Below are 15,278 nucleotides of genomic sequence, written 5' to 3' on the forward strand. Positions count from 1 at the left end.
TTCCCCAGCTAACCCACTTCGTGATGCTGAAAGAGCTGAAACACTGCCGCTCTGTAGACGAGCTGGTGGTGACGGACTCGGTGCGCTCCAAGGCCAAGGAATTCGTCCGCAAGTACATGGCCAAGTTCGGCAAGGTGTACCGCCGGCCTGCCGAGGAGGCCGACTAGCGGCTACTCCGGGCCGCCGGGCCCACGGAATAACCGGACAGTGCAGTCACAAAACAGATACAGTACAGAAGTCAATCACATGTATGTACTTCACTTTTCATACCTACGCTCGGCGGACGCTCTAGGGTTGTCAACTATGACTTATGCACAAAAAACTATCGTGGTAGTGGCACTCGTATCTAGTAGTGGCCGGGGCGGGGTGCTTACCTACCTACCTAACTGTTTGTTTAACGTTAAAACGAACCATCGAAATACAAGCAGATACCTACTTACCTCTCTGAAACCACTGGTAGCTTAAAAAACGACAATTCACCGTTTAATGTTGAATTTAAACAACCGTCCACTGAACAGTTATAATAACTTTTTTTTTGTTTCTCCATTATTGCACAAAAAAGTTCACAGACGCGTGTCTCAAGCGGATGGCACTCGCGCTCGCACTGGTCCCAACCGGTCCGAGATATCGTGTCCGTGAGCAGTGTCTATGTGTGCGTTGCTCGAGCGCACTTTGTATGTAGATTGATTTCTGTACCGTATCTGTTTTGTGGTGCAGTGCTGTAAGTTGTTACACTTTACTCTCGAGCGTGACCTTTTCTGGTGAAACTTCTTAGTAAAAACTGTGAGCGGCGTTCAAGTTCGTCAAGGACGTGGTAATCTTTGGCATGGTATATTCACTCTAGGTTACCCTGCTGATAAGGCAGATTTGCACTTACTGTGGCGCGCTAACCCCGGGTCTAAACCAGTGATGTATATACTTAGAGTAAACTGCAGTACTTAGCACTTTTTATAAGATGCTCTGTAGCAACAAAATCTGTCAGAGGTGTCAAACATAACGGTTACGCGTTGCAATTCTTGTTGAATCAAAGTGAGCCTTTTGTTACTGATAAACTTACTGAAATTACGACTGGTGCGGAACAAAGTTAAGCGAAAGATGTTTGTGAAGGAAACTGGTGTGACGTTGTGTGAATTGGTGTTTAAAGACTGGACTTATAGAAAAATAAATGTTACTCTAATGCTTAGTAAAGAGAATGAACTAATGTAACGGTTCGAGACTTGAAATGAGTTTTATCCTGACATACGTAACAATTGAACTTTTGGCGTAGTGGGACAGAAATCGTGGGGTTATGAAAGCATATAAGTACTGACAGCTACATTCTTGCACGTTTGAAGTGATTTAAATCCAAATCACGTCTTCTATTGTTAATTATCTAAATATACATCGCGAAATTATAATGATCTTTACATTAGTTCCTAATTGTAAATGTGAAAGTTTTTCACTGTTCGATCTACTATAAAAAAAAATGAATAATCCTTATTTTATATTATTTTTATATTCTAGCGGACAGTGTACAACTTGTTTGTTTGGTTTAGTGTACAGTGGGATGATTGTAGGCTATATTTAGCCTGCAGAATATTTAGAATGCGTCTCTGATACTAATTGGAGTCTAAACCAACTGATTAATAGGATTAGTTGATGATCGATACTAAATGATGGGAATACTATTGTAATTGTAATCACTAATCAATGTTTATGGATTGATTATGAAATATCATATAAAACAAATCCATATACTACTGCAAGCGACTCATCTATTTGTACGTGTTGTAGATATCATTTATATTAATTATTAACCCTTTGAACGCCACGCCTACCATGCGCGACGTGCCATAGTGAACCTTGTCGGAATGCACGAAGGTTGATATTGGGCTGAAACCGCGCGCGTCACTTGACGTCTGGCAGTTAAAGAGTTAAATAGATAAAAAAACAAGACAAAATATCTGAATAGATGCTCTTCGATTTCAACCAACTTGAATCTGAAGTTTTGAGATACAAACACAATTATAGTGGGATTATTCGTATTTGCATTATTTGACACATGTCACTCACAACAGCAATACAACGTAACATGTCTTGCACATCGAAATCACAAAGGAAGACAATTGCACTGCGAACGTTTACGTTCTACGTCTTTTTTTTTTAATTTAGGGTTGGCCGGACACCACCGTTATGAATCGGTAGTCGTCTAAGCAAATCGATATAAATTTTTCATTTATGGTCGCAACACTCGCAACAATTCAATTCAATTTAATGTTTTATTCGTACAATATACATTTTACACGTCAAATTTTTAAACATGATTAAATCTAGGTAAATTTTGTTATAAATCATTCATATTACAATAGTTATTCGATATTTATAACAAAGCATTATGAAATTTATTATATCCTCTTATTATTATTTATTAACCATATAATTCTAGCTTTATTTAAATCTCAAATAAAAATTTATTAAACGTCACAATTCGATACCTCGGTCTAGGTGCCATCCAATCGTAATCGCTTGCTGTGACAATCGATTTGGGTTAGTTACATCTCTATAAACGTCAGTCATAATGTGTCAAATAATGCAAATAAGAATGCACAAGGTATAGGGTGACTGCTATAGTAATTGGCCACTCCTAACAATAAGACTTATTTTCGCTTGTTTCTTTCTGATTTGTTAGGAAAGGACAATTACCATCTAGTAGCCAATAACTATAGCAGTCACCCTATGTTTTGATCAAAAACTTGTTATTAAACAGACCGATGTCCTCTCGATAGATATCGCATTGGGCGCCAAATTGTAAATATACCGATAAGTCACTCCTCATTTTCCTAAGTGTAGTAGTATTTAGTTAGAGTAGATCTTAAGCATGTCTAATTCTTGAATGTGCTCGCCAGAGCGTGTAACCAGTGTGTTCTGATATACGCAGTGTCAGCGATAGATGAACTTTCGTATATAAAATGCAATTGAAGGTATTTATCACAATGATCTCTAGTTCGACTGGGATGCCTAGAATTATTCAAATATGATAACTACTCGAATATGAGATACCCGCAAATAATTTCCAAGTACATACACAGTATTATGAGTTTTATGAATGAGTTAACTATGTAATGGCCGAAAGACACAGTAATAGATAAGAGATTCATATTATTTTTAAGGGAAATATCTAAATTTCCTTTTTTTATTTCTAGAGAAAAGGGTGATAAATGTGTGACACGTTTGGAAACAATCCTGGATCTTTTTGCTAGCGGAAATGACTGAATGTTATATAAAAATGTCTTAAAGAACTGACTTGTACCTATTTCACCGGGAGAGTCGCAAATCTTAGTCATTTTAGACGTAAACCAATTATGTGATCGTTTTTTGTTTATTCTTTTTTCTTATTTTTATTTTCCGATTTGAAAAATTAAGTATGTGTTAATGAGTAAAGTATATATTTTGAGTAAATATCTGAAATGATTTTAGTAAGTTATTTTGGGAGAATGATTTGTAAACACAAAAAGTGAAATGTTGAAGAAGTGAGTTTTAGTAATTTTAAACGTTACTGTTTTGTTGCTCTTAGACTTAGACTGAGTTTAAGTGGAGGCAAAAATTGTTTTAAATAAGCAGTCTAGGTTATATAAACCTCACTTTTAGAAAGGGGCGAAAAATCGTTATCAGCTGAAGGTAATTCCAATCTGTTCCGTAGAAATGTAAATTCCTTAAGAAATAAGGTTCAAAGTATTCGTTCTTTAGAATTAATGGGAAGTGACCTTTAGTAGAGGAGTGCTGTAAATATTGTAAATAAAACACTTATTGGTAAACGCTTGTTCAAGTTGATAGAGTGACAATTTTTATTTTTATCTTTAGTACGTATGGCTTGCTGATTTTATTATTTTGATGTGGCGATGATATCGAGGCCGAAAGAACAAATAAAATGTTATCTTTTAATATTGTGTTGTTTTCTTTGAAGCCGGGCCGAGTTATTCTTTCATTTTGTCGAGCACTGACTTGCAGGTTTTGGCGTGGTCCGAGAACTTTTTACATGTGTCATCTTGCTTCCATTTGTCACACTCCTGCAAAGAATATTATGTTGGTTAACATTTTCGACGCCATTGACTTGATATAAAGTCAGTACATTTAGAGCCTCACACGCCATGGCTTCATATCAAGTCGAGGCTCTAGTCTGATTTGTGTACGTGCAGTTTGTTGCTTGGCGTTGATGACACTTTTTTACTTCATTGCTTCATTGCCATGGCGAAAAGGTTAATTAGCTTTACAAGTAAAATGTAGAAGGGTTTCAAGGCATAGGCATACAACTATTTGTAGTCGAGCAAAACAAAAAGATTACTCGTACAAACATCATCTGAAGCAAACAACAAACAAATTATTTGTTACATACAACTATACAACAACTAATTCATTCGGAACACGCGATCATTACATTTAAATGGACAAAAAGAACAACGCGCTGATGGCACCATTATACACATTACACATTTAAGTCCATATTGTATGATATAAACATGAATCATTACTTTTTTCCTTAATGTAGATGATAAACATCTGAATGTTTATCGTGCCCGATCATAAAAATAACTTACGCTTATAATGTTATAATATCTGGGTGACCGAGCTTTGCTCGGTAAACATATAAAAACTCAAAAATTAGCGTTTTCCCAGAGATAAGACCTAGCTAGATCGATTTTTTGCCCCCGAAAACCCCATATACCAAATTTCATCGAAATCGTTAGAGCAGTTTCCGAGATCGCCGATATATATATATATATATATATATAAATATACAAGAATTGCTCGTTTAAAGGTATAAGAATTTATTTTAACTTTGATCCGTAACAACGTAAACAACTGCGGTAACTATTATGATGCGTAAATAGTTAAAAAAATCAATCAATGGGGGACACTAATTTGACTTGTGTCAAAGCAGCAATGTAAAATGCTTTATGAATATGAAAGGAGTTGTATTAATGAAGCTGCATGTCAACCTCGTGAGCAGGCAGGCCTCTTTACACAAGGCTTCCCGTACAAGCGTCTAAAATTGCCAGCCGAAAGTGGACTTTAAACTTCTAATTTCAGAACTTGATTTTCATTGCTGAATGCTGACCCAATTTCAAATCACGAGTCAAGCAGTAGCGCACTGATGGACTTGACCAGAAACCTGATTAGTACACGGATAGGCTTTGTATATTTCCATTTCAAAGGGAAAGAATTGAGAGTTAGACAACTAGGGCCCGTTTCTCAAAAGCTTGTAACTTGTAATACAAGTGGAAGTCCCTTTTTAACAAAAGCTGTCAAAAATTGACATCCGCTTGTATTACAAGTTACAAGCTTTTGAGAAACGGGCCCCTGCTCGTAGATCCGGAGAAAAAAAGTGTTATTAAGGCCCACTTGCACCACTTCACTAACCCGGGGTTAACCGGTTAAATCTGGAGTTAGCATGGTTACCAGTACAGTTTGACACTTGGTTAACGATTTAATCGCTTAACCCCGCGTTTGTGGGATGGTGCAAGTGGGCCTTAAAGTGGTACATAAATAAACACTTACCACAAGAGCGTTAATATAGCTGCATATCTGGAACCTGATGAGTGGACAGGTCTCCTTCGGCGGGTAATCTTCGTACTTCCCTTCCAGACACTCTGTCCGCACGCGGTCGACCATGGCCTTGCTTTCTGGCCGGTTCTGTTTGATCTTCTCTAGGAGATCTATGGTTTTCTTCTCGTCTAGAGTGTCGCCGCTTAACAGGTCGGACTTTCCTAAAACGCATTTGGCGTTTTCACACTGAAAATGGCATAGTTATTAGGGCTCATTTAGACGGTGCGAGAACTCGCATGCGAGTTTCCTTACATTGCGTCATTCGATCGGTCGGCTGAATTGGTGTAACCTCAATAGTCCGCAATGTAACTAAAATCGTATACGAGTTCGCGCGCCGTCTAAATGAGCCCTTAATGTAATGCGGAATTTCACTGGAACTAATTTTTACTTACATACTATACTGAACTGTCACCCTATAGGTAGAGGTACATGAGAATAACAGCGCCCTCTTGACAATGATGAATGATCATATATTACTGGTCAGGCTTTAGTAGAGTGAGACCAAGCTAACTCTGCAGCGATTTTGATAGCACAGACTGTGCAAGTGTTATTAAACGTCATATTTTATAACGTGATGTTTAAAATAACACCTGCAGTCTGTGCTATCAAAATCGCTGCAGAGTTAATTTGGTCTGACTCTACCTATCTCGTTATACAGATTCATTAATGATATATGTAAACGTCCCACATAATATTGTAGTGTAATATATTCTACGTTCAATCGGAGCTTGTATTAAATAGGTACCTCGACTTTTCGTCTACTACCTACGTACTACTACAACTGATTGCGATTACAATCAAAATCCAGAAGCAAAGTACAGGGTATGTAGGACTGTAGGTAGGTACCTACTAGCTAGGTAGGTATAGTAAGTAGGTAAGAAAAACTTAGACAAGTAACCACTTTAGTTGCTCAATCTTGCCTTTCCCAATGGTGTCGGTTAAGGCTGTGTCTTACCTCCCATTCGTCACCGGTCTTGCAGGATTCGAAGTGTTCTTTATTTTCTATATCCGAAATTTCGCAGCACTTTTGTTCTATGTTCTGGTAAAGGAAAAAATAACAATATTTGAACAAGTCATTACATTAAAAGCAGGTCGCATTGCCAACATCGGGTAATAAGTTTAATCATCTTATAGTTTCCACTACTTTGGTACTTACCTTTAAAATATCAATACGTACGATCATAAAATAGAGTAGTTTTCTGTGATGTGACATCGAGTCGTATTGTCGAGTCATATAGACAGGTTGGATTGGATTTATTTTATTGGGGCACTGGGGGGCAGCTATTACCTGCTCATTTGCAGAAACTTGTCGTAGAAGACCTTCCCTAACTTAATTGATGTACCTAACGAGGATTGGCATTTACAGATTATGGAAAAAACCGGCCAAGTGCGAGTCGGACTCGCGCACGGAGGGTTCCGCACCATCAACAAAAAATAGAGCAAAACAAGCAAAAAAACGGTCCCCCATCCAAGTACTGACCCCGCCCGACGTTGCTTAACTTCGGTCAAAAATTACGTTTGTTGTATGGGAGCCCCACTTAAATCTTTATTTTATTCTCTTTTTAGTATTTGTTGTTATAGCGGCAACAGAAATACATCATCTGTGAAAATTTCAACTGTCTAGCTATCACGGTCCGTGAGATACAGCCTGGTGAGAGACGGACGGACGGACGGACGGACGGACGGACAGCGGAGTCTTAGTAATAGGGTCCCGTTTTTACCCTTTGGGTACGGAACCCTAAAAATGTACAGTGGGTATCGTCAATTTAGAAAAAATAAATGCCAATCAGTTCCATTTCTATCCATATAAAGTTTTTTAAGGAGACCAACATAGATTACGACACTAGAACGTATTAAAAAAATGTTACCTCTGGTTTAAACAGTTCCAAGCACGACGTGATGTCATCGTCTCCTGCTGCGACCATCTATAACACAAAGCTTTCATTATATTCAGTATTGCCATTTCAATTGACTCCGATTAAGGTCACTGTGCCAAGCTGACTTCATCTGGCTAATCTGGCTTTGGCTAGTTCAACGCCTTTTGTGCTTGTGCCTAAAAGATTTTTGATATTGACCTTAGCAACTGAAAGTAAAAAACCTTTTCATAAAGGATTCTCAATTTAGGAGTCAGGTATCTATAGTATTTTCAGGTCGGTTATGTCGTACTCGTAGTAAAATATGTATTAAGGGTTCATCCATTAATTACATCACACGTTTAGGGGGTGGGAGGGGGTCAAGAAAATGTGACATATTGTGACATGGGGCAGGGGGGAGACACAAACTTCACGTCACTTTAACTTCATCAGTAACTGAAAATTTATTTAAATTATTTTATTCGCTGTACATTTAAATAACAAGTGTTTAAAACGATAATCGTTTTTATTCGTTTACTTAATTTTCTTTCCTAACCAGTTTTGGGTTATAAAATTACTAATATTTATAACATCAAAAATATTTTGATATAATATTAATAATACTTAGGTACTTACTTAATTCGATTTGGCGATTTCGTAGAAAAAATGTGACGTCACACTAGGGTTTGCCAAATGTGACCAAGTGTGATAAGGAGCAGGGGTCAAAAAACCTAGAAATTAGTGTGACGTAATTAATGGCCGACCCCTAAGTAGGTATTCGCTACCGGCTTTTGTTATGCTGGTGTGCATTGCGTCTACCTATATGATTTCTTTACCCTGGCTATAAGTTGGACTTACATGTCAAAATATTAGTGTTGCATTTCTTTTACAGAAGACCACAGCTTAATAGGTAACAATTAGGTAACGCAGAATCCCAGTGGCGAAAAAAGCCCCTTCCGGGCCCGTACGAGTAGGTATAGGTACTAGCTAGGTGTACTTAGTTTTTATTTTGATAGTTATCATAATTTACGAAAACAGCTTAGGTTTGGTGAAGGTAGAAATACCTGCATGCATTCGTACTTACTCCTCGAAAACCGTTAAAAGGAGAAGCATTATCCTAGAGCATTTAGGGTGTTGATCAATCTTTTGAGTTCGACAAATCCGGTCGCTAGGTAAAGTACATAAGGTCCTTTATCTGTGCGTAAAGGTAAGTACCTACTTACATTTTTCCAAATCATGTTGTTAATTGTCATTAAATACTTACATGAATTGTCGCAAAGAACAGGGCAAAAATGTAGTAAACCATGTTGCGGCACAAACAAACTGTGACCCGCGCCAGCCGCTCGGATATTTTATATCGCGCCAACAAAAGGCATGTTTCCTGTGCAGAGGTAATCATCTCATATTTACATCGGTATCATTATACATTTCATGATTGACATTTTTTCGAACTGTTGTAAACTATCGTTATTTCAATTTGTTACAATGTTATGGTTGAAAATTTAGAAGGTAAGTACCTAGGTAGGTAATTGAGCAGAGCGAAGATTTTTTATTTTATTATTACTAATCTACAGTACAAAACTTATAACTAATAGACAGGTTCCTGCAAAACTGTATGTACAGTTTGCCTCCGGGTAAGAGTCTCTACATTCAAACACATATATTTTAGACTAAGAAGTACTAATTGTGAATTATTATTAAATCTAACTGTTGTTTGAACAAGTTTTATGGTTAAATTGTCTCGTGCCTCTTTTTGTAAGTAACCTTGTCTACTCAATTAACTTGATTTTGCCTAAATAGCCAGTATAATCCAGTTAGACGTGCGGTTTTCAAACTGGGTGTAGTCGTTGGAACGTATGCTCGTACTAAATGAGTTCTCACTATATAATAAACTGCTGAAGTTCACTAATCATTGCCAGTGTTATCTTAACCAAATTTGACGCCAGGGTCCAAAATAGATTGGGTCGGATCGGTTCCTTGTTTTTGTAACGAGTAGGTACCCTTTTTTTTAACTTGCAAGGAATATTTATGTGTCAAATTTCCTATTGAATGCGTTTTATATAGTGGAATAGGCAATGATCATTATTAAAGTGCATGCACGGAACGTGGGTGGAACTACGAGGGGTATTCAAAATATTCTCGGTATGAGAATGAAAACAAACAAGTACGAAAAGTTTGATATTTTTATTTTTCAATATACTCCCCCCCTATGTTCATACACTTAAAAGATCGATCAATTATTTTTTTTAATCCCTCGTAAAAATATTTTTTATCTTTCGTGTAAAAATGCTCCTCCACTGCCGCCTTCAATGCTTCATCGTCAGAAAATTTATTTCCACGCAGATCCTTTTTAAGATTGGGGAGCAAAAAGAAGTCGCTGGGGGCTAAGTCCGGACTATACGGTGGGTGAGTAACAGTTTTAAACCCACGTTCAACAATAGCTGCCTTGGCAATATGAGCAGTATGGACGGGGGCGTTGTCATGCAGAAGCAGAATACCTTTGGTTAACTTTCCTCGCCTCTTTTCTTTAATTACATCCTTTAATTGACGTAGAATGTTAGCGTAGTACTGTCCTGTGATATTTACACCTTTTTCTTTATAATCGATTAGTAATACTCCTTCACAATCCCAAAATATCGTGGCCATGACCTTGCCAGCTGAAGGGATGACCTTCAACTTCTTGGGATGAGCTGAACCCTTAATGTGCCACTGCATGGACTCTTGTTTACTCTCTGGGTCATAATGATGAACCCAGGTTTCATCTCCAGTAACTATTCTTTGCAGCACCTCATCAGGATTTTCACCGCACAGGTCAATAAAATCGGAACAACAAGCTACACGCATGTCTTTTTGAAGCCGAGTCAGCATTCGCGGAACCCATCTTGCACTTACTTTTGACATATTAAGATGGTCATGTATAATATCATGTACGGTACCAATAGAGAGATTGGTTACTTGTGCTATAGATTTTACCTTCACTCGACCATCTTCCAATATAAGTTTTTCCACTTTATCAATATTTTCTTGTGAAGTAGCTACTACAGGCCGGCCAGGTCTAGGGTCATCTTCAATACTCTCCCTTCCGCGTTTAAACTCGCTTGACCACTTTTGAATGGTAGATAAAGAAGGAGCAGACTCACGGTAAACACAATCCATTTCCTCTTTTATGGTTTTTTGATTTTTACCCTGTTTTGTCAAGAATTTTATCACGCATCGATGTTCTAATTTAGTTAACATTGTCAATTCGCACAGGATGTTCATGTTTGTTCAGCAATTGCAGAAAAACAAAAGACTATCTCGGTTCGAATTATACTTTTTTTTAATGTCAATGAATAAACCTTAGCGGCCAGTAACGAAAGAAATTTTAGAAGAGGTCGTAAGATATCAATACCGAGAATATTTTGAACGCCCCTCGTAGTTAGATTTTGTAACTCGAAAAGGGCGTATACCTACTTACTAAATACCTATATATGTACCTACTACATTCTCTCTACTAGGATCTCGATGACACCAAATACACGTGGAATGACTTTATAGTGGTCGCAGTAGTTAAAAGTTATTTGCTCCTTGTGACTTCAAGTCCTTGGCTACGCTAATCATTCATTGGATCGGGATTCAAAATAAACACTCGCAGAAAAAACTCTCTTTTTACACAAATAACTATAATTAGGTACCTATTATGAATATTATGATTTATAGTACATTACTGCAGACGCCGGGAAAGAAGGGCTTGCCGGGTGAGTAGGTATAGCCGGCCGACCGTAGGGAGGCCGGATAGTGATACGAAGCCGGCAAGACCTTTTCACGGCTAGGCATGTATAGTGCTTTTCTCAAACATGCAATGAAATTAAAAAATACACCACTCAAAAAAACAAATTTATAATCTTTATAATAAAAATCCAACTTCACAACAAAAGTTTTTTAATTTTTCTTCCAATCCCGCTATAATTGTTTTTTTTTACGGAAGTCGTCCGTATTTCGCGTGTGTAGTGTTCGAATAGACCTTATTAGGGCCATTATACACAATCTGATAATAAGAATCTCAATTTCTATAAATAAAATAAATGCAGAGGATTTTAAATATTGTCTATGGTCTCTGGTGACTTACGTATAGACAAAATTTTAAATTTATTCATCAACACATTGAATCATACAGATTCGTATTCTTAATATCAGTACGTTCGTGTATAACAGGCGTTAACACGGATATTTTGGTCCGATAACCATTCATTCACCAAAAATATAAAAAAAATATATAATTCGGCTGTTTAGTCTGTTCATGGACACAGACCCCATGTTTACATTAGAATTTAAAAAAAATTACTTCCCGGCCTAGGCCTTCAATTTCGTATGAAATTCCTTTACAGTTCTCTGGAGTTGCTCCGCCCTAAACGTGATACTTCGAAGCCTGATATAACGCCCGGAGCGACGACATTTCATTGCATGTTTGAGAAAAGTGTTTTTTCATATAACCTACCTTCTTACTTAAATATAAAAAACCGATCTGGTTAGAAAACATTTGTAGCAAATAAATTAAGAGGATTTTAATATATTATTATTTAATTCATAATTAAATAACTTAGGTTGTGTTAGGTATATCATAATACTTAACTAATACCTACTTAACTAATATTTAGTACCTACTACTATTTTTATTACATAAACATAATTACTTATTAGGTATACAATAAGTCATGGTAGGCTACCTACTACTAAGTATTAAAGACTTACTATATATATTTTATTAAGCCTTTACAGCTAAGTCCGCTTTGATTCCATTGACAGGATAACAGACTTGACAGTATTTTCTGTTGTTGTTCTTTGACTAGAAGGTGCATTTCTAGTTTACAACGTCTGCTGCTTCCTGCAGACCTCCCTGCTCTCAAGAAACCTCAGCGCCTCCTCAGTATGCTGGGTCCTGATGTAGTTCTTCCTGTCCGCGATGGTCAGGTCGGGGTTCTTCAGAAGGTTCTCCAAGTGCAGCTTGTTGAACATGAGCTGGCCGAGTGCGCTTTGTCAGCTTGACTGATATAAATACTTCCACCACCAGTTTCTCTACTATATATATTTAATTAAGCCTTTCAGCTACCACAAATACCTAATACCTAAGCCACTACTACTCTCTCTACTCTCTTTTCTACTTAAATTTTACAACGTCTGCTGCTGTCTCCAGAATTCCTCCCTGTTCTCGAGGAACCTCAGCGCCTCTTCCGCCTGTTGGGTCACAATGTTGTTCTTCCTGTCCGCGATGGCCAGATCCGGGTTTTTCAAAAGGTTTTCTAAGTAAAGCTTGTCGGACATGAGCTGACCGAGGACCGGCCGGGCGGACTTGGAGCGAGTCCGCTTGGTTGGCTTCTTCGCTGGTTTCACGGCGCCTATTGTGTTTTCTATGGCCTCCTGAAATAATATTAATATTTTAAGCTAGGACGATAAAATTGCTGAACAATTTATCAACAGAGTGTTTTCCAACTTCCTTGTTTCAGATTTTTTTATTTTTCTTGGCACGTGAATCTTGGAGTGGGTCCAGGTCCACGGTCCTGGTTCTATATGAATGAATTTAGTATTGTATCATGGTGTGTTTTTACAGGCTGTACAATTTATTGTTCAAAGATTGTTAGTTGAGTTCTGGGTATTACCTACAAGATCTGATACAAAAAAAAATGTCTGCCTTGTGAAGCCACATCTTCGGTCTTACATCTTGGATTGTATGACTTGTAATTTTTACTGTCTTACCTGTGCCTTCTGCACTCCCAGCCTAAAGTCGTTTAAGTCAGGCCTCGCACGTAAGCCCCTGTGGTAATGCACCAGGCTCATCTCAAACTCCCCGCAATAGTACAGCGCCTCAGCTTTGTGAAGTAGCGCCCTCCCGTGTTTGGGATCTAAAGCCAATGCGGTTTCTGCGTCCGCTAGTGCGGCCTTAGGCTCGCCGAGAAGGAGGTGGCATTTGCTGCGCGCGACATAGGCTGCCTTCTCTTCTGGAGCTAGTTCTATTGCCTGTGGAGGAAACATAAATCACATTATGACGTTGAAAAACATAATGGTATTCTCTTACCACACTTGGCTTTTAAAACTGGATTAACGACCTAATAAGGACATACTTTATTGTTATGTCGGTATAAAATTGCTTGGGTTTTGGGTGCTGTAATTATATGATGAAGAATTTTAACAATAATTTGTGAAACGGGCCCTTGCTATTGTTACCTTGTTAACGAAATTAACAGCGGTCCTAAATCTTTCCCTAGTCATTTCCGCTCTGGCCAGGGCCAGTAAAGTCCCAGCATCAGCTTCCACGGGTAATTGTAATGCGCTGCTTCTCTCCGCTTTGTCCTTCATGCTCAGCGACTGCTTGATATCCCTGGAGCCCATCACTACGGCAGCAGCTCGGTCTTTGTCAGTATACAGTTCTTCTTCTCGCCGTCGTTTCTCGCGCTTCTGTTTGCGTTTAGCGCTCTTTTTACTCGGTTTGAGGGAAACTTTCCTTTCCTTCGCCGAATGTTTTTCTTCTTCGGCGACTTCATTGCTCTTGTCAGCGGATTGCGGGGCTCTCTTGCTAATGGATGCTTTTGGGGTGGTGTCCTCTTCTTCCTCATCTGCTATGCCGACTCGGACAAAGCTCGCAAGGAAGTCAGCGTCCTTGGCTGGTCCGAGGATGGACCTGGCAAGGGCCTTTGCGTTATCGTCGCTGTCCATTTTGTTTACGTAACGCGGAGTGTGTGAAGAGGCGACGGTATTGACGCCTGAGCTGTCGTTACCATAGCTACTGAATGTGTTTTCGCACCCACTTCGCGCGCTAGTGGGCCTCACAAGAGCCCGCAGCGAGCACGTATGACGGTCTAAGCTTTCAGCTACGTTATGATGTTTTACTAGTAAGTAGGTAGGTAATAAAATCTAAGTTTAATGGGGCATTAGGTACTTACACACACGATTGTATGAGGACGCATTAAAATAATTATAAAATAAATGTAAATTTGGTATAAAGTTGTTATTACCATCGCAAACGGCCATAAACAAGGTCGTAAAAATACACTTAATACTTATTTAATATATATACAAGTATAAGACCTTTTATATTTATCCTGTCATTACATTATGTAATAATATCTTGTAAGTTTACTAGGTATAGTAAGGAAATTCTTGCAAGTGACGGTGTCTACTGTAAATATTCGTCTACATACAGATCTGTTCAGTACATATATGTAAATCATAGTTGTACGTTGTACGATTGATATGCAGGAATGTAGGAATGGTAGGTACCTAACATATATAACTACCTAGCAATCACAAACTGACTGACTGAAGTAATTTTTTAACGACCTCAACAAAGGATCAAAGGGGAGGATTTCAATACCACGGGTTCTTTAAAATATTGTTAACTAATAGCGACTCGCCCCGGTTTCGCACGGGTTAACACATTATACATAAACCTTACTCTTGAATCACTCTATCAATTAAAATAAAACCGCATCAAAATCCGTTGCGTGGTTTTAAAGATCTAAGCATACCTACATAGGGACAGACAGACAGCGGAAAGCGACTTTGTTTTATACCATGTAGTGATTATAAAATGTTCTGTAAAACCTGTAGTAGCGGAGTTTCTAGGCCTCCGCGAGGTTGCTGGTAATGCTCGTCGGCCTCCAGTCGGTAGCTTTGGCTTCTCTCACATGCTGTTTGTATATTACATTATTAGGTACCTTGTTTAGGGACGTGAGCGCTCTAGTGTAGTGTCCGTTCTTTAGGTGTCCAGAGGACTCGTCACGATGTTTTTTGGCCTCCACGGGGTTACTCGTAGGCAGCTCTGGTTCCTTCCCACGCCCCATTCTGCTGTTTTCTGAAATATTAATA

At 38.4% G+C, this 15,278-nt stretch overlaps 3 protein-coding genes across 3 annotated transcripts in view; 1 reads left to right on the forward strand and 2 right to left on the reverse strand.

Annotated features, from left to right (window-relative positions):
* Window positions 1-188, forward strand: part of LOC134648226 (probable histone-lysine N-methyltransferase CG1716) — a 32,752-nt gene extending 32,564 nt beyond the window's left edge. The window contains exon 20 of the mRNA XM_063502711.1: window positions 9-188. Coding sequence (XP_063358781.1) covers window positions 9-167 — 159 coding nt within the window. The 3' untranslated portion in view covers window positions 168-188. The remainder of the gene's footprint in view (window positions 1-8) is intronic.
* A 3,609-nt stretch (window positions 189-3,797) lies between these two features.
* LOC134647808 (uncharacterized) lies at window positions 3,798-8,812 on the reverse strand. The gene is made up of 5 exons (XM_063502134.1): window positions 8,701-8,812; window positions 7,452-7,508; window positions 6,539-6,622; window positions 5,536-5,769; window positions 3,798-4,046 (listed from the first exon to the last, which is right to left on the reverse strand). Exons 1-5 carry the CDS (start codon window positions 8,740-8,742, stop codon window positions 3,954-3,956), a joined length of 510 nt encoding a protein of 169 aa, XP_063358204.1. The 5' UTR covers window positions 8,743-8,812; the 3' UTR covers window positions 3,798-3,953.
* Window positions 8,813-12,575: 3,763 nt separating this feature from the next.
* On the reverse strand, window positions 12,576-14,254 carry LOC134648423 (outer dynein arm-docking complex subunit 4). The gene is made up of 3 exons (XM_063502944.1): window positions 13,638-14,254; window positions 13,170-13,430; window positions 12,576-12,833 (listed from the first exon to the last, which is right to left on the reverse strand). Exons 1-3 carry the CDS (start codon window positions 14,124-14,126, stop codon window positions 12,585-12,587), a joined length of 999 nt encoding a protein of 332 aa, XP_063359014.1. The 5' UTR covers window positions 14,127-14,254; the 3' UTR covers window positions 12,576-12,584.
* Between the last annotated feature and the right edge of the window lie 1,024 nt (window positions 14,255-15,278).

This window comes from Cydia amplana, chromosome 5, assembly GCF_948474715.1.
Source record: "Cydia amplana chromosome 5, ilCydAmpl1.1, whole genome shotgun sequence".
NCBI classification, from domain to species: Eukaryota; Metazoa; Arthropoda; class Insecta; order Lepidoptera; family Tortricidae; genus Cydia; species Cydia amplana.